Below are 25,080 nucleotides of genomic sequence, written 5' to 3' on the forward strand. Positions count from 1 at the left end.
ATACCAATTGTTAAATAAGAAGAGTATCCAAGATAACTCTAATGATCCCAAGAAGAAGAAAATAGAGCACACTTTTAAAGAAAGCTCACAAAACAAACTAATTAGCAAAGCTTTTCTTATTTAGCTCTAGGCTTTGTTTTTCCTTGGATGATCTACAATGCTTGGGGACTTGGGTATTTATAGCAAACCAAATGAAAGCTACACCACACACTTAATTAAACTAAGATTATTTACTACCCCACAAAACCCATTAATTGCACCTAATTTTTTCCACTCAACCATACCTAACATTGCCTAACTTTGCAATTGTAAGCAATTACATCATCAAACTAGATATAGACTTGGGCTTTAGATTGGGTTGTGGATTACTTATTGTTTTGGGTTGACATTGATTCTCAACAGTTTGTGGTGTAGTGAATGATCGACAACCGCGACCACTGTCTTGCCTCTTGCGTGCGGAGAGAGCAAATTTGCTGAGTACTCAAGTAGCAAGGGCGGGGAGGACGAAGATGCCTTCTTGTATGACCGAGTTTCTGTCAAGTCCCTTTTGTATTTGTTTGACTTATAACATATTGTTTTCCGGCTGGCATAGTGTCCGGGGATTTTCTCATTAGTGTATTTTGCTTTGTTAAATCCTACGTGGCTGCGTACTGTGTTTTGCTGTGAATTTATATTCCGTCGCTTCTAATATGATTGCAAATATATTTGAATGTTACTATCTGATATAAATGGATGGACCATATCTCCTGTCAAAGGAGTTCAAATCCAAACCCCAAACATGCGTACAGAGTGTAGACACCAAAATTAAAGGCAAATTAATCAATCCAAAGGGGATCCGATCCAAAGGCAAGTCAGATCATGCAAGTGTCTCAGAATGAACAATTCTTTTTTCCTTGGTTCGTTTTGAGAAGCATGCCAAGGCCAAGGGGTTATATTTTAAATGGTATTAGCATTATTATTATTATTATTATTATATTATTACTGTTATTCTATTTCTTTTTTTATTAAACATAATTCGATGAAATAAAGAAAGCGAATGAACTAGCACTGCAATTAAAAACATATATATTAAAAGAATAAATTAGGTTCTCATTTCTCATTTCTACTTCTCATTATTGAAACCTTATTCTTTTTTTATCAAAGTTCCTTGACTTTTCTTCATGTCATTATTTGAATATTAAATTATTTACAAGTCATTATATGTCAATTTAAATTGAATATTAAATTATTTAAAAGTCATTTATGCATTCAATAGCCCACAAATTATGAAATTTAAACAAATCCAAATAATATTGTTACAAGTATAACAATTACTTAAAAATCAATAATAGAGTAATTTTTTTTCACATAGTTCTAGCAAAAAAAATAAAAAAAAGTACCCACGTAATTGTTAATGTAGTGCAAGAAATAACTATTGATATATTTTAAAACATAAAATAAACACATATATATGAGAACCTAATTTATCCTTAAAATAAATACACCAAGTATCTCTTTTGAGACTCACTTCTTATCCATTGAAGATTCATTTTGTCCATATATTTATTTTATACTTCTATATGATAGTTGTCTCTATTTAGGGACTCCACTGAAGATGTTCTCAGAGAAAGTAATATATTTATATCCATATGCATGGCGCCAATATAAAAGTGAATTAGGCATGGTTTGAAGAGTTTTGCATGGCACCAATATAAAATCATATGAATATCAAACCTTCTAATTAAGAAATAACTAAACTACGAAAGTTATTAAACCAGATACAAAATTAACCATGAGAATGACTAAGTTTAGCGGACATTATTAAATTGGATTAATATGGAGATGTGATTAGTTTGTTGATCGATTAATAAGGAGAGATGAGAACTAAGCCTCATCGGCCTATACATGTAAAGTGTTCGGATGACTTTTAAGTCTTGATCCCTAAGACTCAAAACATTTCCTCCCAAAACAAATCGACCGTGCCTTCTCTCCCTGTGTTACTCAACCAGTTCCTTCCAACAGCAAGCAATCATGCTGAAATTTGCCATTTCACTGATGAGAAAAATTGTCCCCGCAGCTGAAGCCAATGTCCTCCAGCTGAGACTATGGCAAAGCTGCAATTTGGCAACAATGTCCTGAGAAACAACAGCTGCAAATTGGAGAAGCACCTGGAAGGCAGAGTGAAAATTTTGGAAGCCATAAACAACTTACGTGATCATCAGGACAGGGCTACATCACTTCTATTCAACGTGCAAAGCTATTGGATCGACTCCGAATGGGTGATAAGTTGACAAACAAAGGAAGGGGCCTGCTGAACAGCGAAGGGAAGCCGAAAGCGAAGCTAGAAGCCAAGATGAGGAGAGAGTAAGAGAGCAAGCTGCCTAAGGTGCCAGGAAAACACCATTGTCATCCTTAAGGATTTGTCCAAATGTGCAAGAAGTGGCATCCATCAATTCTGTGACGAGAAAGGCCTTAATGTCGAGGAGGTTTTGTTCTCATAAGTGAAGTCGATTTTGTTCTCTTAAGTGAAGTCGATTTGTTTTGGGAGGAAGTGTTTGAGTGATCAAGACTTAAGAGTCATCCGAATGCTTTACATATATAGGCCGATGAGGCTTCGTTCTCATCTCTCCTTATTAATCGATCACCAAACTAGTCACATCTCCACATTAATCCAACTTGTCCTTCTTCTCTGACAATGCGGGGGTTTCCGATGAGGAGCTAGGGCCCAAAATAAAGCAACCAATAACTGCAGAATCTCCCTTGCTGTAGTTGACCATTACTTACCCTTCAAAAACTAACCCAATCTTTTGAAGGCAATTAAATCTCTGTCAAATGTAATTGGTTGGGGACAGTCTTCGCTCTGGGAAAGCCTGCAAGAAAAATTCACGAACGCAGAACGGCAAAGGAGGAGGGCGATAAATGGTTTGGTTACTTTATTTTGGATCTGGCACGAGGCCCTAGCTACTCATCGGGAACCGGCGCATTGCCAGAGCAGAAGGACAACTGGGATGGAGTCTAATTAAATTGAAGGGTTTTGAGTTGTTTCCCAGAAACATGTGGTACCGAAGAGGAAGAGGACTAGTCTTTTTATAAAATTAAAAATAAAGTACAAGAAAATCTACAATAACTTCTAAATATATATATTTTTACCAAAAAAAACTTATATATATATATATATATATACAGGCTCTTTAAGTAAAGAGATTCTCATTTTAAAAAAAAAATAGAGACATCCTCTTAACAGTTAAATTTGGTTTTAATAAAATTCGGTGGTTGAGATTAAATCATATGCCACAGAATCTCAACTATAGAATTTCATTAAAATCAAATCTAACGGTCTAGAGGATGTCCTTATTTTTTTTTTTTGAAAAATGAAGATCCCTTCCGGTTTCCTCTATATATATCATTGATTAAGAACAACTGCACTAATTCAAGATTAATCATGGAAATGGCCAATTTTAACGAATGTACATATTATCCATGTTGTACGTAATTACAATATTATTAAGAATTTGTTGAAGACAATGTCAAATATTGTCTCAAGTACCAAAACTATTCTCAGGGAATCTGAATATTTTTTTTTAAGGAGTTTTAACGAAAAACTCGCAGTACTGTTCATTTTAACGAAAAACCATATTTTTACACTAAAAAATCAATCCCGATACTATTCACTTTACTCTTTATTTTGTCCTTATAATTAAAACTCAAAGTTTTCAAACTCTTTTCATTAGTTTTTTTTTATTTTTTATAGCCCAATAAGGAATTTTAACAATCTCCTTCAATATTAAGTATTAACATTAGGAAAGATGCATGAGTAACGCCTGTCGAAGAGTCATATACATAGCTTCAGCCTGCAATACAAGAATGAACAATTGAAAAGGAACCAACTATAAAATCAGATGATGAATATACTTTGGCTTTAGGTAGGGTAATTAATCCTTTTGATGCCAAGGGGAAAAGTACTTAACTATAATTTTTTTTCAATAGTATATTAAAAATATGTGAAAAATATTTACAGTTAATGATCTATGCATTTTTATTGGTTTGAAACTGTGCATGCATTTTCTCTCATTAATTCAATTATAAATAAATAAATACAGAATTTACTGGATTTGGAAGAAAAAAAAAGGTACTAGGTTATTCAAGTTAATTTTGAATTGAAAAAAAAATAACTATGTCAATGTGGTGGGTGGGTGGTAGGTGAAAGTTCACCTGTGCATATTAAATTAAGTCAGTGGAATTCAATCAATAAGGAGAAAGATGGATTAAGTCCTAATTAAAGTTTTGATTTTAATTAAAGGCCAATTTAGCAAGGAAACCAGGGACAAAGTGCCATATGCAAATCTCACACAGAGAGAGAGAGATATATATATATATATATATATATATAGACACACACACACATATGGGGGTGAAAACAGTGTGAATGCATGGAATATTGTGATATATATATATATGGGGGTAAAAACTGTGTGAATGCATGGAATATTGTGTCTTAATTTCTCTTCGATTTGGTAATTTGTAATTTCTCTTCGATTTGGTAATTTGGTTTAGTCTTTCTTTTGGTCGCACGTAGTGTGCGTGCGTGCGTGCGTGCATGGGTATGTCCACCCAAACAAATGAACAATCGATCGATCGAATAGTTCATAGAGTTAGAGAAGCATCTTTAATGGGAGTCCTTATTTGGAGACTTTCATCACTATTTTTAGGAACTTATTTAGGGACTTAAGGGGACTTCTTGTCCCTAAAAGAATATCATCTTCAATGGGAGAGTCTTTATAGTAGAATAATCCTTAAATTTGAAGTTTTTACGATTTTATGTGATAATTCAATTAGGTGCAAAATTTTTTTTGTTAACTTTTTTTTAGGTAATTTTATTTAACATTAGGTTGTCATAAAATATTTTTGTGAATATTTTGACAAAAAAAAAAAAAATTTAAATTCTGACACCAAAAAATACATTGCTACATAATTAAAATAAGGGTCATTTTATTTCCGGTCCTTAGTCTACCTGGTTGTTAGAATAAAACCTTATTTGTTTAAATAGTTTGATCAAAGTCCCTAGCCTTATTTAAGAGATTTAACTCATGCTGTAACATCCCGTCCCGGAAATATCGAAACGTACGTGTGAAATTACAAGTTTGCCCCTAGCGCGTTTTCGTCACGTTATGGGTTGTTTTGTGTGGTGTGGCATGTGTTGGACCACACACACCCACTCACATACACAGTCACTTTCCCTTTCCCTCTGTCTCTCTCTCCCTTCCCGTTCTCACCATACGTACGGACAAACTCACAAACCACCCAACCATCACAGATCGAGGGAACCAACTACACCATTGAACTCGTGAGGTCGAGGGGAACACAGCCATACCATTTTCAGGTAAGAACTTCACCGTTTTCACGTCGATTCGAGGTAATCCGTTTTGAGTACTGTTCATGCAAAGATTATTCTTTGAGTTTTTGGGATTTCTAAGCTCGTAGGTGTCTTAGTGAGGTCCTAAGGAGCGTCGGGGTAGCTCGTTGGACGAAATTGGACGTCGGGAAGGCCTGGTTCGAAGTTGGTCGAGTTTTGAGTTTTGAGACAGGTATGATCGCGTAGTTTTTAGGCTTTAAAAGTGGTCTAACGTGATTCTACTAGTCTAGGGCTTTAATTTGGTTCAAGAATCATGAAAAATGGTTGAGAAACGAGTGAGAAAACAAGGTTTGAAGTTTTTCCAGTTTTCCGGCGCCGGCGACGTCGTCGGAGGCTCGCCGGAGAAGGTGACGGAATATTCCTGACGCCGTTAATGGAATCTGTCAAAACTGACGGAATATTCCTAACGGCGTCAGTTGACGCCGTCAGTGTGCGCCACACGTGCCTGCGCGTGGCCGGCGCGTGGGGGCGCGTGCGGCGGAGGAAAATTTTTCTAAATTTATGGTTGTGATCCTGAGGTTGTGTAGAGCACGTTGGTATACTCATTTGTCCATTTTGAGCAATGTATGAGAAGTTATTTCGAGAAGTTGGTTATGTGCTTTAAAGTTAACGTTTTTATAGTTATTTCGCATATAGGTGACACATACCTCGAGGACGAGCGTTCGCACTCGAGGCAGGGGGGCTACGACCCTTCCACGTATCAGTGAGTGGGCTTTTGTTTTCCGTATATACCTATAAACATTTATATTCCCAGAAATTGATTAAAAAGGGTTATTTACGTTATGCCATGCACCATATTATTATTGTTTATGCATCATCACATGCATTAGTAGTGGTATATATATATGCATATTGGGTGCTGTGGACGCACAGGTAAGTGCCAGGTAAGTGGTATTCTTATTTACTTTCAGCAGTAGTTGAGATGCTTAGAGAGCTCATAACCTGCACCCCCGGTGTTAGTGCTCCCGCCAGAGTAGGGCACAGTCCTTCACGTGATGTTCACCTCCCGCACTACACGCTCAGCTTGGATCCAAGTTAGGTGCACAGTCCTGTCGTACAGACCACTTTAGGTGGTTCCGACTCGTAGGTGACCCGCGATTATTCGCACAGTCTTCACGTGATTGTAGCACTAGAGCGTACTTATGTATTACACCCAGGCCTGTCGTACAGACCACTTTAGGTGGTTCCGACTCGTGGGCAGGTTCAGTTATTGAGTTGAGATTTGAGCTCTATATGCAGCCGTACAGGTCACGTTAGGTGACTCCGGCTGCCAGATGTTATGTTATTGATATGATTCATACCTGAGCACATACATTTCATTATGAGGTTCTGACATGGCATATTCTTGAGCATGATTGGCATACCCTTGAGCACGATTGGCATATCTATACATACGTATATGTTTATTTTCTGGGAAGTATACAGGTTTTACGGCGAGGGGTTAGATTGTATTTTTGCTAAATGGTTTTCAAAGAGCTTTGTTTTTGCCCACTCACGCTTTTGTTTTGCGCCCCTCCAGGTTCTAGTTGCTTAGCAGTTCGGTGGTCTCCCAGAGGGCTTTTCCGGCGTTTCTGACAGATACTCACCAGCGTAGGGTCACCTTCGGGTGTACTTTTATCGCAACTTTTCTTTTGGACTGCTTTAGACCTGCTCTGAATTTGTATTTCACTTACGCTAGCAATTGTTCTAGGACTTTGTATGCTAGTTTTTAATTATTCGTACTTTTATATTACTACTTTATTAGCTTCCGCACGTGCACATGGCTTCGTCACCTTCGTGTGACGGCCAGCACGCTCCGATCTCGGTCGGGGTGTGTCACATGCAGTTATGCATTCAATGTCCCACAAATTATGAAATCTTAACAAATCTAAATAATATTTTTACAAATATAACAATTACTTAAAAATCAATAATAGAGTAATTTGTTCTTCACATTGTTCTAGCAAAAAAAAAAAAAAAAAGTACCCACATGATTATTAATATAGTGCAAGAAATAACTATTGATATATTTTAAAACATAAAATAAACACATATAATTAGCATGGGTACATTAATAAAAAAAATATTGGTACAAATTAAATTAAAAATATGGGCACTTATGAAAATCCAAAACTATGGGTACAAATTAAATTGAATATATGGGTACATATTAAAATTCAAAATTATGGGTACATATTAGAAATAAAAAGAGTATTAGTATAAATTAAAAAAAGGATACAAATTATAAATAGAAATATATGAAAAAGAAATACTAAAAACATTATATTTGAAAATGATTAATAATTTCATTTTTAAATTGACATATAATGACTTGTAAATAATTGAGAATTTATTGTGTATAGCCAAAATTTAGATCTTCAATTCATAAATGTTAATTTTTATAAGAACTTTCAAATCTACCCAAAACCTTACATTAATATACCAAAATACGCTCCTATTAAAAAACCACACACCAAAGAGATGTGTATTTTCTGTTCGTTCTTTTTTATTCCCTTTCAATTTAGGGTTCCATATTGTAATTCGAAAATATAGAAAGAAATATGGCATCTGTTATGATGGAATCGAGCCCATTATATTTTCAAATTCAATTCATAATTGACAAACTTACAACCAAGACCATGAAGAAAATTACACAAAAATACAATTTATGCATGTTTTTGTGTAAGATTCAATTGGTATTTTGCATAAATTTTCATGGAAATTGCCATTACACGTTCTCATGGCATTCTGCATGTTTGTTGGATCCCCGAAATCAGATTAGCTATTTAATTAAGAGATGGATATTGAGCGTGAAAGGCATGCCCAGTCCAGCAATTATAACGTGTTTGGATTCTTTTGATTTAATGGTCGTTTCCATGGCTCCCATCTGTTCTAATAATATAATTTATTCTTTAAACTTTATAGTTGTGGTAGAGTTCTTCAAATTTTATACTTAGGGTAGACAAGTAGAATGCATTTTCATCTTCGCAATGGTGCAACTAACATACATTTATGGTGTCTTTCTTGTTCAACCATGGTTGTAACTAACATACACGCGTGTCCAGTTTACCACTCCCAAAATCTCATCAACCATGACACAAGATTTGAAAGCGTTTTTGATGTAATTAGGTGTAAATTTTAAGGGCAATTGGGTCCATTCAAGTGGAGTTTTGGCTATATTTGAAATATTTTATAAAAACTGATATTTTTTTAATTTGTATGTTAAATTTTGGCTATATACGATAAATTCTCTAAATAATTTAATATTCAAATAATGACATAAAAAAAAAATCAAGGGACTTTGATCAAAACTGAAAAATGAATAAGGTTTTAATTAATGAGAAGTAAAAATGAAGGATGAGAACCTAATTATCATTTCTTTAAAGTAGTAAGAAAATGTACAAAATGTACTAATCTTGGTTTAATCAGTTGCACGCAAATGTTGGTTTTACGAAATCTACACAACATCAAGCTAATAGGAAGAATGATTTTTCAAACCCTTGCCTTGATCTTGGACTTGCCTTTGGAGTTTGGATGGCAATAATTGAAAACCCAACTACCTACGCATCTCTTTCTTTAAGGAATATAAAATCAAATTAAATATCCAGAAGTCTTAAATGGAACCCTGGCATTTTGACTTCGAAGGCCGGACATGGATTTGAACGCCTTTAGAACCGTACGTCATCTCAAGAGAAAATATTTGGTGAATTAACTTTCAATATATTCAGTAACAAGGCTGCCTTCTTATATACAAGTTATACAACTTTTTTTTTTTAGTACATCAATATTTTACATCAAGGAAAATGAGAGTTCGGTTAAGTCATACAATGGGTAGCCTAATTTGATATCGAATTTGCCATCTACTATATTCGAACCTAAGACTTCTCACTTCCAAGCGAATAGGAATACTACCAGACTGTACTACTGAGTGACACAAGTTATACAACTTAAATCCCAAATTAAAGCCTATACTCAAGTTCTGATGTAAACCAGAAAATAACTAGGCTAATATACAATATTTACTATCCTATTTTGAATCATTGACTTTACACACTCCCTCTCAAGTTGGAGTATATGTTAAGGACACCTAACTTGCCAAGTAGAGCTTCAAATTGTGACGAACTCAATGCCTTAGTGAATAAATCTGCAGGCTATCTATTGTTCTGTATGTGTGTTGTTTTAATCAGGCATCCTTGAATCTTTTCATGAAACAAGTGACAATCAATCTCGATATGCTTCGTTCGTTCATGATAGACATGGTTTGAGGCAATGTGGAGAGCAGCCTGGTTATCACAAAACAACATGACCAATTGTGAATGTCTGATTTTCAAGTCTTTCAATACATTCTTCAACCAAGTGATTTCACTACATGCAGTAACCATAGAACGATATTCTGCCTCAGCAGTTGATCGAGCCACCGTTGTCTGCTTCTTTGTTTTCCAGGAAATACGTGATTGTCCAAGAAAAACACAATATCTTGTCACTAATCTTCTTGTGTCCTTGCAACGAGCCTAATCCGCATCACAAAATGCCTTTAATTGAAATGTGCTTATAGAAGATAAAAGAATACCTTGCCCTGGCGTTTGCTTCAAGTATGTGAGAACTATATATGCTGCCTCAAGATGTGGTACACGTGGTTTGCCCATAAACTAACTTAGAACATGGACATAATAGACCAAATCAGGCCTAATAATAGTCAAATAGATTAATCTTCCCACAAGACGTTTGTATGATGAAGGGTCATGTAGGAGTTCCCAATCAGATTGTGTAAGAGCCAAATTTTGTTCCATTGGAAACCTTGTTGGTTTAGCTCTCAAAAGTCCAGCGTCTTCCAGTATTTCCAGTGCATACTTTCTTTGGGAGAGAGATATACCCTTCGAGGACCTTGCCACTTCTATGCCCAAGAAGTATTTGAGTTGTCCAAGGTCCTTAAGCTTGAAACGGGTAGATAAAAACTGTTTTGCAACTTCAATATGTTGAAGATTATTGCCTATTAAAATCACATCATCAACATAAACAAGAATTGTCGTGAAGCTACCTTAGTGGGATCGGACAAATAGTGAATAATCTGCCTTTGATTGGCGAAAACCAGTGGCTTTGAAGGTTGGATAACTTCAAAAATCACTGCCTGGAAGCTTGTTTCAAACCATATAATGATTTTTTAAGTTTGCACACTCGAGTCTCCCCCTTTCGTCCGAATCCAAGTGGTAGAGACATGTAAACATTCACATCAAGGTGATTGTGAAACCCTAGTGCTTTTCTAAATTGGCATTCCCTTCAAAGTGGCATGTGTAGATCATAAGTAATTGGTAAGAATTCATAGGATTGCTAGGTGATGGTAAAACCCTATGCTTTTCTAAATTGGTGTTTAAAACTCTTTTCTTTCATCATATTATTTTTAATTAAAATTCGTTTTTAATGTTATCCAATTCCAAAATCTCTTTTCTCAATTTTTAATTTTAAGTAGTTAATTAGGAATTGTTTTTACATAAATTATTAAAATAGTCTTTGAGGAGAACGACCTTGCATGAACATGTATATTACAACATCCTTGTATTCTTGCAAGCATTTCAAGTGATTTTGACCCTATTTGCATAGACGGTAAAATCGATATCGCGTACCACTTGAATCGGCGAACAACCAAAACCTTGGGACCTTCAACCCCAGGATATGATGAGTCAACATCGAGGTGTCAAATATTGAGACTTACAAAATGAACGGTTCAGATTAGTAGAAAAATCATAATATTTAATTTTTCTTGATCACATCTGATATGTTAATAAAAATATAAAACCCCCTTAGGCCTGTTTTTGAATAAATTCCACAATAAGTCAGGATTTAGTCTAAAATCGATTTAGAGTAACATTAAGTAAATTAATTAAATTTACGCCAAGACATAACACCACGACTTGACTTTTGCCAAACAGAGTTCACAAGATTGCGGAACGACAACAACTCCACAATTCATTGCACGCGCACGCGTTATAACTATTTTTTAAAGCTCAAATATATTATACATGTATTGATGTAATTTTTTTCGTTTAATATACATAATTACCGCATATTTTTCCATAGGGTATACATTTATAGACGTAGATTTTTAACATTTTATTAGAGACATACAAATGAAATAAATGTTAGGACTGAATTTCAACATACCATTTCAAGAAATTCGTTGAATATACAGGCATATTTTTAGTGTATTATACATCCCATATTTTTCTATGCTAGCCAATAGCCATGCCTGGAAAAATAAATACTGATTAGAGAGCACATGCGCTCCTGCAGCGGTGTTGGATTTATTGGAAAGATCCATTTCTTTTGTAATTCACCAAATCAGATAATTCGTATTGTTAAAATTTGATTAAATAACTATAAATAAAGGTCCATTTTAAAAGTTATAATAACAATTGAATCAAATTTTGACGACACGATATAATTTAGTGAATTATAAGAAAAGAATCCGGCCGAATTTATTATACTAGTTCGTCCTTTTATAATTTCTCAGAGTTTCTTTGCCCGATTCCCATGGCAATCTTCTTTCATCAATTGACGCCATCCTCTAACTTTTTTCCACAGTATCGTATAAACGTTCACTCGAACCACATTTCCAATGGAGACAGAGAGATAGGAAATCAAAAGTTAACCTGTGCCTAGACGGAACTGTTTAAATAAGAAAAAACAAAAAACAAAATAAAAGACAAGAAAAGGAATCCTACTTCATACTTTCTGGAGAATGATTTTCTCCTTTCTTTTTCTCCTTTTTCTTTTTTTTGTACTTTTATTTGAACGATTACAGTTAAATCAAGTCAACATTTTATATTAATTTTTTATAAAAAAAAAAAAAGACAAAATAAAGAGTGTAAGAAGAGGAGATGGAAGAAGATGGAAAAAGGAGGGGAGATAATCATAATCTATACTTTCCATCCTTTCCCACCACCTCTATGTACATTAAATAATTAGTAAAAATTAATTTAAATAAAGATGAAATGCCAAAGGCCTATGATTGGAAACTGGAAATTGACGTGATGCAATCTAAAGGCAATCTAGTATACAATTTCAAAGGATGATGAAGAAAGCAGTGCAAGATATATCATCTCGGTTTTGAAGAGTGTTTTGGCCACCTACTACAAAATATTCACCGGATTGTGGGAGGGGGGCTACTACGAAGAAATATAGGGCAAGTAGTGCACACCTAGTGTTTTGGAATTAACAACCCGGAGGATGGTCAGCCGGGGAATCATATTGCAACTAAACTTGAAGGAGTGACATTGGTGACCGACTTCACCGACAAAATGCTCAAGTTGTTATTGGACAATGACACCCAGATTGGCCCCGAACATCTCATGGAATGATCAAGATTGTCTCCCCTCCCACTTTCCATTCCCTTCCATCCTCTCCTATTTTATCAATCATTCATTCCATACCAAGTTAATTTAGAATTCTCTCCCCTTCTCTTTCCATTCCCTTCCATCCTCTCTTCTCACATTCTCTATTTTATATTTCTCTTTCTATAAAAAAAATTAATATAAAATGTTGACGTGGCTTAACCGTGACCGTTCAAATATGAGAAGAAAGAAGGAAATAAAAAAAAAGAGGGAAGATAATCATACTCCATCAAACTATTGCTGTAGTCGACTGACAGACTCGCTCACTCAAGCCACACTAATTAATTATCTAGATTAGCTATAATCCATCCATCCATCTGTTATTGTGTTCTGTTCTACTACGTGTTTTATATTAATTTAATGACGATGTTGATGGATTCCTAGTCATGAGCCATTGCCAGTGTCTGGTGTTGAAGTTCAAATTAAGGCCTCTGCGACTATCGATATTTTCTTTAAAAACGATATTTAAACCCTTGGTTTAATGTAAGATTAGTGGTCGATGACATTTCCATACGAAAAATAAGTCTCCCTGAGGGTGGAGCTCATGTTCCGGGTATACCAAGAAATTCCTCGATGCTTGTATATAGACATGTAGCCAGTGACGGAACCACTTGAGGACTAGAAGTAAAACGGGCCAGTCTTGAAATTTTCTCAAAATCTGTTCACATATATGCAACTAGATTGATGTGTGAATCATGCTTTCAGTTACTTGGTGGAATACATTCTTGCATTAAGGGTTTGCCTTTTCGTTTTAACGAACTTTATGTTTATGAAAAAAATATTAAGCTGAACAGTATATACATGGCGAGTTGTCTCCCTTCGTTACTGATATTGCTGTGTTTATGGTTGAAGAATGGGACTGGGGTGAGAGGGAAGAAAGGATAGATTCAACACAACAACAATGGGAGGATGATTGGGATGATGATAATGTCAATGATGATTTCACTCTGCAGCTGAAGACGGAGCCCGAGAGCAACGCTGAGAAGAGCTACGTTCATAAAACTAGTATACATGCCTGTGATTCAGTGGATAACCAAGCCCTTTCGTTTAGAAACTACAAAACTGTGGTATTTACTGTTCTTGGTTAAAAGAAACTGTGGTATTTCTTATTTGTAACATTACAATGACTGATTTGGTCTGGTATCTGGATTCATGACGACGAGTATCACTTAAATATAATACTCTTCTTTCTCGAATCTCAATTATATCATAATTCATGACGATAAATAACATTTAACTATACTCTCTCGAGTCTCGATTATCATGGATGTGGCTTGTTACATCATATTTTTAAGTGAAAGTTTATACATTTCAAACGAATGTTCTATGACGAAATTCTTCCTCTTTTTTTTTTTTTTCCCATTTATAGAGCAACAGGATCCTCAAAAACTTGGCACTTGGGCACACAGTGCCATATTCGTAGCCCATTTCAGTAGCACACAATTGTTATTGTAAGGAGTATGATTCTCTTTCTTCTTAGTTTTTCTCTCATTCCCTTCCTTCTTCTCTGAATCGGTTAAACTACGTCAATGTTTGATGTTAATTTTTTAATAGTCAGAAAAATAAAAATAAAAATTTGTAAGAGAAGGAGAAATAGATGAGAATAGGAGGAAAAAAATCCTACTCTTGTTTGTAATCTATAAGGCACGTCGTCCTCTTTAAATTGGACCACTATATATTGTGTGATGGATTCAGATTTGTGGTCCACTATATATTGGACCACTATAAATTGTGTAATTATATTGGGTGAGGATTTTTTGGTTGCAACCAATATATCAATGTCGTTACCTCCCTCATAATTATTTTTTACATGGGGAGAGAATAATAGTATATTAGTATTAGTATATGTAATATTTTAGAGTCTTTACCATCATAAGTGTGGTGTGGGATTTATGTATGACATTGCATCAGCAAGTGTTAACGAGTAAGTCTCTATCAGCATGTAAAATGAGAGTAAGAAAAACTGATATGCAGCATTTACGTGAATGAGATTTGTTTCCCACTCAAAATCATCTTGAACCCCACTATTTGAGTCCTTATATGGATTAGCTAGTTCGATCGGCGGACCTTAAAATTTCACTCTTACTATAGGGACTTCACCTCAGCCCTGTAGGAAGCCTTCTAGACTCTATCTACACAAGGACATTTGGAGATGCTTGTAGTCCCTGTAGAAGCATGCCTTAAAAGGTTGGTCAGAAAATATCTAGTATGACGTCGACGTAAGGGATTGCGCCGGTGTCAAATCTGTAGTAAATTGACACCACTACGCTATATGTCCCTCTATTTCTCCGTTGGGTGAATCAGATGATGGAAGGTTCCCTAATTTTTGTGGTCGCTCTTTCTCTACAAATTTGAAAATATCTTTACCACGTCTGTGCAAGAGATAAGAGTAGGGGTGAAGTTTTTATCTATTGTTTCGATAGATGCAAAGAAATAGGGAGGGTGAGGATTAAGCTACAATGAATAATACTATAATTTATAACTTATAATCATGTATTAAATTTGTGATTTAAGAAAGCTTAAAATGAAAACTCGAGATAAATGAAAAAAAATATCATTAAATTATAGCACCGTCAACCATGGTTACTGAGAAGCATGGTGGTGTTGTACTAGGTTGGAATTTGGAAAGGATGGGTGGTGTTTTTATTGTTTAGTTTGCCTTCAATATACCAATTAGCTCTTACTCGAATAGTATCTCTCTTACAAGTTTCATAGTTTAGCTCTTCTAGGTCCTTTTGATAACTTAATTATGTTCAATTGGTAATCCAAGTTAGCAAAAAACTGTTAAGAAAAAAACCATTAGAATACAGAGTGAAATCACATGCAATTATATAATTGGATGAAAGGTTTTTTTTTTTTTTTTTTTTTTTTCAAGTCTCCATTTGTTGTATAATGACATGTGATGTTCCACCCTGTATTCTAAGCATAATGAAAAGGGTCTTCGGTTATTCCAAATGATAATTATTGAAAGAACCATTTATAAGAGAATTTTTTTATGTGTACACCAAATGTCATAATCCACAACTACTTGTATTATTACATTTGATATACCAACCGTTCCCAACACTAAAAAATCTCTCCATACAAACCTTAGCTATTTACCACTTCTCATTAGAATGAAAACGCTCGAAGCCTCCCGACTGATTGTCTAAATTCTTGTTGGCCAGCGTTGCCTCATCAATAAGCAACTGCAGCGTTGACCACGACGACCCACCTTCCTTCACAGCCTTATCTGCCATGTCAGCAAACTCCTTCACTCTCTACCTCACCTCCTCCCCCTTGTCTCCCACCATCAACTCTTTGACCGTCTTCTCCAAACCCTCTGCCTTCACAAACCCTTTCACTGAACCGTCACACGTCTCCACCCTCAGCCCCACCTTGATCTCCTCCACCACGAACCTGGCATTCAGTGGCTGCTCCGCCATTATCGGCCACGCCAGAATGGGCACTCCGCTGCATATGCTCTCCAACACCGAGTTCCATCCGCAGTGGCTCACAAAACCATGCACGCTCCCATGCATTAAAATCCTCCTCTGGTCAACCCACTCATTAACCACCATTCCCCTCCCCTTCACTCTCTCTTCAAACCCTTTGATATCCCACGTGGCAGTCTCGTGGTTTTTCCTCAAAAGTGAACAGTATCGGAAGTGTTTCGTTAAAACTCCCTAAAAAAATTGAAAAGTATATGAATAGGTATATTTAAGATTAAAAAATTAAAAATCTTTTTATAAAAAACTAATGGGTACAAACTTATTCTAATTTAATTTTTTTTTTTTTTTGGAAATGTTTGAATTGAAAATTAATTAGGAGTTTAATAGAGGTGTGAGCCTAAATCAATTACATAGTTATATTTTAAAAATATATGTAATAAATATGTAAATTTATTATCACATTAATGTTAGAGACTTCCAATCAAAATTTAAAAACTAATAAAGTGTTAGTTAATAAAGATTAGTAATTAGGGACCGCAAACTAATTTTTCTCTATTATATCTATGGACATAACCCTGCCTCTATAACTACTCAAAACTGGTTTTGTTTATTATCTCCAACAACAAAACAAACCAGAAAGAGTCGAACTACTTTCCGCAACTATTAGAGAGAGAGTTATGGGTTCCAATTCGGAGCAGGAACACGATGACGGCCACGTAGTTTTATTTCCCTTCATGTCTAAAGGCCACACCATCCCACTCCTCCACCTTGCCCACCTCTTCCTCGCCCGCCGCCTCTGCGTCACCGTCTTCACCACCCCCGCCAACCGCTCGTTCATAGACCAATATCTCGCCGACACCTCAGCCACCGTGATCTCCCTCCCTTTCCCTCAAAACATCCCCGAAATTCCCGCTGGCATCGAAAGCACCGACAAGCTGCCTTCCATCGACCTCTTTTACCCTTTCGCCCTCGCCACAATCCACATGCAGTTCGACTTCGAGCGTGCCCTCACTACCCTTCCACGTGTCACCTTCATGGTCTCCGACGGGTTCTTCTGGTGGACACTCGACTCCGCCGCCAAGTTTGGGTTCCCCAGATTCGTCTTCTACGGCTTCGGAAACTACGCCTTGTCGGTGTCCAGCTTCGTCAGCCAGAACAGGCTCCTGCATGGAGCCGAGTCTGACGACGAGTTGATCACCGTGACTCGGTTTCCTTGGATCAAAATTACAAAAAAGTACTTCGATGATGCCTTTAGAGGCGCCGATCATAACCGACAAGCGTCTCAAGCCTCCGAGTTCCACGTCATGTCTGTCGTGGCTGCGGCTCGCAGCCACGGCATGATAGTCAACAGTTTCTACGAACTTGAGCCTGTGTTCACTGACTATTGGAACACTGAGTGTGGGCCCAAGGCCTGGTGTGTGGGCCCTCTTTTCCACCTTGCGCAAGATGAACCGCACGATGTTCTAGGTGATAAGCCCACGTGGGTTGATTGGCTGGACAAAAAGCTGGAGGAAGGAAGTAAGGTCTTGTACGTTGCTTTTGGGTCACAAGCTGAGCTGTCAGCTGAACAGATCCAAGAGATAGCACTAGGGCTGGAAAACTCAATGGTCAACTTTTTGTGGGTCATGAGAAGTAAACAGTACTCATCAGACACTGCCACCTTGGACATTAAAGGGTTTGAGGAGAGAGTGAAGAGGAGGGGAATGGTGGTCAAAGAGTGGGTTGACCAGAAATGGATTTTAATGCATGAGAGTGTGCAAGGTTTTGTAAGCCACTGCGGATGGAACTCGGTGATGGAGAGCATATGCGCCGGAGTGCCGATTCTGGCGTGGCCGATAATGGCGGATCAGCCGATCAATGCAAAGTTCGTGGTGGAGGAGGTCAATGTGGGGCTGAGGGTGGAGACATGCGATGGTTCGCCGAAGGGGTTTGTGAAGTCGGAGGGGTTGGAGAAGATGGTCAAAGAGTTGATGGAGGGAGAGAAGGGGGAGAAGGCGAGGAGGGAGGCGAAGAAGCTTGCTGAGGTGGCGAGGAAAGCTGTGAGTGAAGGCGGGTCGTCGTGGTCAACGCTGCAGTTGCTTATAGATGAGACAACATGCAACAAGAACACTAGGTTCCAGACGATTAGTCGGGAGGGTTAGAGTAGTTGATAAACTGTGTAAGGCTCTTTAATTTAACGTTGAAAACAAACTTATAAAACCAAGATATGTAAGCGTTTATCTAACGTTAAATAAGGTCGTTGTCGTATTCATGTTTTGTGTGCTGAGACTTTGACGACAATTCATGCACAAAATCTAATTAACGTCGCTTGAATGACGGTCAAAACACGTCGGTGTGACGGCCGGCCACAACAAGACTGGTCAAAACACGTCGATGTGACGGTCAAAACGGGTCGTCGTGGTCAACGCTGCGGTTGCTTATAGATGAGTCGGGAGGGTTAAAGTAGTTGATAAAATGTGTAAGCCTCTTTAATTTAACGTTGAAAATAAGGTCGTTGTCGTATTCATGTATTATGTGCTGAGACTTGACGACAATTCATGCACAAAACCTAATTAGTTGCATGTAGGATGTGAGAAACAACCACCCTTGCTCCTTTTCTAAACTGAACCTTCCCGTCGCTTTAGGATTCCGTTGGACGGTCTTACTGCGGTGGGCTGAAGCATGCTAACGAGATCATTGGCAGCACCACAGAGGTGCTTGTCCTCAAGGCAAAACAAGGTGGTAATGCTCGATGTTGTCTTGAAAAGCTCGGCCTACTTCTATCCGATGTCTATACAAGAACGTTACTTGAAAGTGTGTGTGGTTTTGGTAGGTGATAATTCCGCTCTCGAACAGCCCTAGAAGGCTAGAAGGCTTCATCATCGTCACCTTCGATGGAAGGTTCAAGACTATTATTTTTGGATTTTTTTTTTTTTCCCCTTTTCTTCACGTACCGTTCGTTTAATTGTTAATATCTCTAATCGTTGGTGAGGTTTTTATTGTCAATTAAATACGTATTTAGAAGTCTGCATGTAACTCACTAGGGTAGACGATGTTGTAATCTCCAAGTGGCAGTTGGAATTGGGTTTCTGTAAATTTTCTTGTTACTCTTGTATCCTAAAATTGTAGTTGTCTTTCGCTTTGTTCGAGGATGAAATATTAGGTCTGACACATCCACGCCAGAATGATAGATCTTTGTTGCTGGTTTGTTAGCTCGTTGTACAAGTATCTTTGTTAGTATCACATTGGTTTTTTTTTTTTTTTTTTTTTTTTTTGTTTTTTTGGCAAACTCAAAAATATGTTCATAACTATAACACCTGAAAAGTTGATAGAGGAGGTGTTTGGGCCCAAAATATTATTGTTGGGCCGAGCAGCAGGATGTGCTCGGCCCAAGTTACTATGGGCCGAATAATAAATCCCGGGCAAGCTGGCAGGGTAGGCCAAAACCTATCCTAAGTAGTCCGGATAAATAGAAAAGGCCGAGAAAGTCCTGGTGCGACCAGGATTCTTGACCAGCGAGGAATGGAGTCTCGAAAAGAAGGAAAATTCAGAATCCCAGTGGGAATAGGTTTGTTCGAGTTAGAGTCGAGATGGGACAAGGACTCCCAATCCAAATCAGAATTGGTTTCGAGGGATGGGGTACTATAAATACAAGAAATCATGCGATAGAAAAGCTCCTTCAAAATCAGCATACAATTGCCCTGCGCAAAACCTCTCAAACACCTTGAGATTTTTCCTTTTCTTTTCCTGCCGACACACCTTTAGTTTGGATAAACAGCACTGTGGAAGCACCCGGCGAGCATCTTCAGTTTGGATAAACAGCACTGCTGCCGCAGAATCAGCCGACCAAGAAGCACCTTCAGTTTGGATAAACAGCACTGCGTCGAAGTCGACCGGTTACCTATCTAAGTCTCGGTCGAGAAGGGTTTTCGAACCTTTATTGGCAGAGGTCACCTTACTAGCCTTCTCGGCATAGTCAGGTGTTACGAATTGCATTACTCGGCGTACTGGACGCCGAGCGGTTTTATGATTGGATACTCGCAAGTGAGTTTCAGGGTTCGGCATTCCGACGGCCGAACTACATTCACCATCAAGACATACATCACGTTTGAGTACCTGTGCCCATATAGTTTGGTCTCGATTCGACGTGCTTATACTCTTACGAATATAATCACAGTGACCGAATCGGGCTCGGACGACTTGTGAACTCCGCAGAATTAGCAGCCTTGTCTTCAGGCTGTAGAACTCAGAGACCGAGAGTGTTCCTTCCTCGGTCGCAATCGCAAGATAGAGAAGTCAACAACGCGCTCAAAGCTACATCAACAAATTTTTACTCCTCGGCCAAGCTCGGCCGACGAGTTGGCACGCCCCGCATTCGACCGAAGGACGTAGTTAGCTTATTAGTTACTCGGCCTGCGCGCCACGTAGGTTTTGTAATTTTTAGGGTCAACGTTTTGGCACGCCCGGTGGGACCTTTGTGCTAAACCTTCGGAGTTCATGACCATTGAGACACAGTCTACGAAGCAGAAAACAACCATGGGAAAGTCAACGACTGACTTGCCAGTGCAAGGCCTTGGGCAGGATTTGCACTCTACAAAAAATCCGATCATAGTTGCGCCACCCGAGGCCACAAGTGTAACACGCCGAGAGAATGAAATTTGTCTCGGCGGGCAACCTCACAACCCAGCAGTCCCGAATCAAACGGCTGGAATGTTCATGGAAGGGATTGTGGAAGATTGTGATGACGATGGTGGGGAAGGTTCCGATCCACCAACTAGGACATTCCTTAGGAGACGACTGGATGAACAGTATCGTCAGGTCGAGCAGTCGATTGGTAAAAAAATGAATGATTTGCTAGAAGCAGTACGAAGTAACAACGATACACAGACCAGAATGCTTGAACTATTGGTTAGTAAAGCCTTCGAAGATGGCCAGGTCGGCCAACCTCGGCAGCTCTCGACGAATGTGCTCATACCAGCCGAGAGAGGGTCCGCTCGGCCGCAGCCAGTCCCCTTAGAAAGAAGAGGACCAGGAAATAGATCCGAAGGACCAAGCCAGGGAGAAGAAGCCGCTTCCGTAAACATGACCGAAGTCCAGAGAATGATTGATTCGGCCCTGAAGAAAGGGCCGAAGTTTCCAAAATTCATCCATCCATACCCGGCTTATGTAGAAAGGTTTGAATACCCACGAGGATTTAAGATCCATGATTTCAGCCTTTTGGCCGGAGAATCGTCTCTATCCTCATTAGAACATGTGGCTCGGTTCACAGCGCAGTGTGGAGACGTTAACAGCGACTTCTACAAACTACGTTTGTTTAATTTTTCACTGACAGGCTCAGCTTTCGCCTGGTACATTAATCTTCCACCCAATTCTGTGCAGAGTTGGGAAGAGTTAGTCGAAAAGTTCCATGAACAATTCTATCGGCCAGGGATGGAGATGTCCGTATCATCCTTAGCCAGGATGGCTCAAGCATCCGACGAATCTCCAATGGAGTACTTAACAAGGTTTAAGTCGGCCATGAATTGGTGCCGAGTACCACTCCCTGAGGTGGAGTTCGTCAGGATCGCCCTTAACGGATTAGACGTGGAGTACAAAAAGAAGTTTCTGGGGGCAAATATTCGAGATATGTACGAACTTGCTCAACACGTCGAACAATATGAGTATTTGCTCCGAGAAGAAAAGATATCAAAGTCACCATCCCGGGGGACGTTGTATAAGAACCCCACGGTTAGCTATGCATCGGGCGAAAGTGAAGAACCTCAGTATGCTAGTGTGGATGCGGCCGAGATAGTAATAGACAAACCCTATGTTTGCAAGGCTTTGGCGCAAGTAAATACCAAAGACGCCAAAACCCGTTTGGCCGCCGAGGAAACGAGTAAGTCATCAAAAGTATACACTTTTGATATCACCAAAGCTGATGCAATTTTCGATCAATTATTGGCAGCAAAAATCATCAAGCTTCGGCCGGGACATATTATCCCTAAGGCCGATGAATTAAAAGGAAAGATATACTGCAAGTATCATAATTCTAATAAGCATGCAACCAATAATTGTGTTGTGTTCCGGGACACAATTCAAAGTTGGATCGAAAAAGGAAAGTTGAAATTTCCCGAAAAGATGGCGGTCGACGTTAACCCTTTCCCTTCAACAACGATTGGTATGGTGGATGCTCACCTTCCTAAAACCAAAGGGAAGGCCGAATACGTCCCGGTGCAACATGTCCATAAACGGAATGGTCGCACAAGACTACAGCTTGATATTTTTTCAAATGCACCACCAACGGAACAATCGGGGCCACCCGCCGATGAACCTATGACGAGGTCAACTTCCGACGAAACTCATGGATCAAAGGTTTTATGTGACCATTGTAAAACACCAGTTGAACCTGGGAAGAAGACATCTTCAACACCACCCACGGCCCTTACAACATCATCAAAGGGATTAGGTCCACGACGTCAAGTGTTTGATCGACTCGGCCCACAAGTACAGCCGAAAGACCAGACCTCGGTCAGGCGGCGTCTTGATTTCGACGCACCTTTCTATAATGAGGATTATTACTCGCGCAATACCAACAGTTTGGGCTTACCAGCCGATCGCAAAACTTTCAAACCACCAAGGACATCGGATCAACGCTGGTACAGTTACAATTCTCCGACTGGCTTGTATACGGCGCTGTCCAAATCCCAAAAACATCGTCGTCAACGGGTAGATTGCATGGCTCGGCGACGAGAAGCGCAGGCCGGCCCGGCCAACCAGTGGCAACCAAAAAAGGTCGTGGACAACATCAGCGAACGGCCAACCCCGACTATCATGACCGAGTTGGCCGAAGGGAAGAAAGTAGCAGCTGCCGGTTTCGAAACCACCATTGAGGAGGCTGAGAAACGTATCAAGATCCTTCTCCGGCCTGGGGAAACGAGAGCTCGTCTAGAGTACTTTAGACAAGAGGCCGAAAGGAAACTTTCTCCGTTACCACCACGCGAGCCGTTTATCAAAATACGGCGCAACTTACACCCTCCATTCCTCGGTGAATCCCTGGAATACATGCGAGAGTTTCACAAGAAATATTCCGCAAATGACTTGTACGGACTCCCCAAGGCATGTCAGGAAGCCATCGACTTAGCTCTAACTTGCCCTGATGCCGAGTAAATTATCCAAAAAACCTCCGACCCAGCAATTAAAGCTAGGTTCCAACATATACGGGAGGCTCGGGTCCTTGGTTTTGAGGTCGATCCCTATACAGACATCGACGCTGCCGAATTACCTTTTTCGCTTGACGACCTCCAGCATTTACGTTATCACTTCGAAGTTTTCTCGGCTGTATCGCTCTTCGGCCTCACGGCCGACGAAGAAAAACGGATAGCACTGTTGGATACATATCTAGACACGAGGAACGCCCGTATTGCTTATGAAGAACGAGCCCGTGTAACAAAGGACCAACGTAAATCTTCGGCAGTCAACATCGTCGAAGGAGATAGCCCACCCGCACTCGATTTGGTTCCCACGTCTCAGATACCGGTTCTTACCGAGGAACTCAAAAGTTTGATCGAGGATGTCCCGTCGACTGCTACGGGGGATAGTTCTGCAGAAGACGACGACCGTGACCCAATGGGCCCCTCGGTCCTCGAACATATGGAGATCAGTATGGTCCACGTTCTACCAGCTGAATTCCAACCAAGTACCCACCAGTCAAGTTTCTTGGACGGGGACGTAGTTGCCGAGGAAGCAACACAAGTAGACTTCGTCGCAAACGACGACGACAGAGAAAACCAAAGCGGGGACAACCTTAAGGCAGCTTTGGCTGAGCTATTTCCCCGCTCCCCCTCGGTTAATCTACAACACCTGAAGCCGTTGTACGTCATGGCTCACATCGAAGGATTTCCCATTTCTAAAGTATTTGTCGACTGTGGAGCCACAGTCAACATTATGCCAATATCTGTCATGAAGGCTTTACGCCGTTCTGATAATGAACTCATTCCGTCAGGGATCACTATGAGCAGCTTTGTTGGTGACAAATCTCAGACCAAAGGGGTGCTCCCGTTGGAAGTTAGCATTGCCGGTCGTCAACACATGACGGCATTCTTTATCATTGATTCCAAGACCGATTATAACGCATTACTTGGTCGCGACTGGATCCACCAAACCAGTTGCATTCCTTCATCATTATACCAAGTCCTCATCTTTTGGGATGGCAAATCGGTCGTAGTTCACCCAGCCGATAACCAACCATTTGAAACCAACATGATTCAGGCTCGCTATTATGATGATCACGTCGGCTACATCACCCTCCAAGGCCTTAACGAGGATGGACGGCCGACGAGAATTTCAGTACAAAAAGTGATTGAGGTCGGCGCCGAGACTGTCCAACAGGATTCGGCGAGACTTGGCTTGGCGAACTTAGTCATCAATGCCGATGATTGAGCACACCATGCAAGAACGGCGTCAGGCCGCGGTTTCATCTACAATGGAACGTCTGCTGGCCCATTGGTACGCCATTACCAAGCAACCACATTCTGGCGTCAATTTAATCGAATTTCTGGCCGAAGCAGATAACGGCCCCGTTCTATCTTTCGATAAAGTTCAGGCTGCGCCGGCCGAACTCGAAGACCATCGACCTCAAGTCAAGGACCCGTTAGAGGAAGTTAACGTAGGCACGGCCGAGGATCCTCGAACATTGTTTATTAGTGCGTTACTCCCACCATCCATGAAGGTCGAACTCCGGAAGCTACTCCATGAATTTAAAGATTGCTTTGCGTGGAGTTATCATGAAATGCCAGGCCTCGACCGAAACCTTGTAGAGCATGAACTACGCATCAAGGAGGGGTGTAAGCCTTTTCGACAGCCTTCTCGCCGATTTTCGAACGAAGTACAACTCGGCATTAAGGAAGAATTAGTTCGGCTTCTAAAAGCCGGA

The 25,080-nt window shown here is 39.4% G+C and overlaps 1 protein-coding gene across 1 annotated transcript; it reads left to right on the plus strand.

The window, feature by feature from the left end:
* The first annotated feature begins 16,664 nt into the window (after window positions 1-16,664).
* On the plus strand, window positions 16,665-18,619 carry LOC137709401 (UDP-glycosyltransferase 90A1-like). Its single transcript, XM_068448494.1, has one exon. It carries the CDS (start codon window positions 16,868-16,870, stop codon window positions 18,329-18,331), a length of 1,464 nt encoding a protein of 487 aa, XP_068304595.1. The 5' UTR covers window positions 16,665-16,867; the 3' UTR covers window positions 18,332-18,619.
* Window positions 18,620-25,080: the final 6,461 nt, after the last annotated feature.

Source organism: Pyrus communis, chromosome 11 (genome assembly GCF_963583255.1).
Source record: "Pyrus communis chromosome 11, drPyrComm1.1, whole genome shotgun sequence".
In the NCBI taxonomy this organism is placed as follows: domain Eukaryota; kingdom Viridiplantae; phylum Streptophyta; class Magnoliopsida; order Rosales; family Rosaceae; genus Pyrus; species Pyrus communis.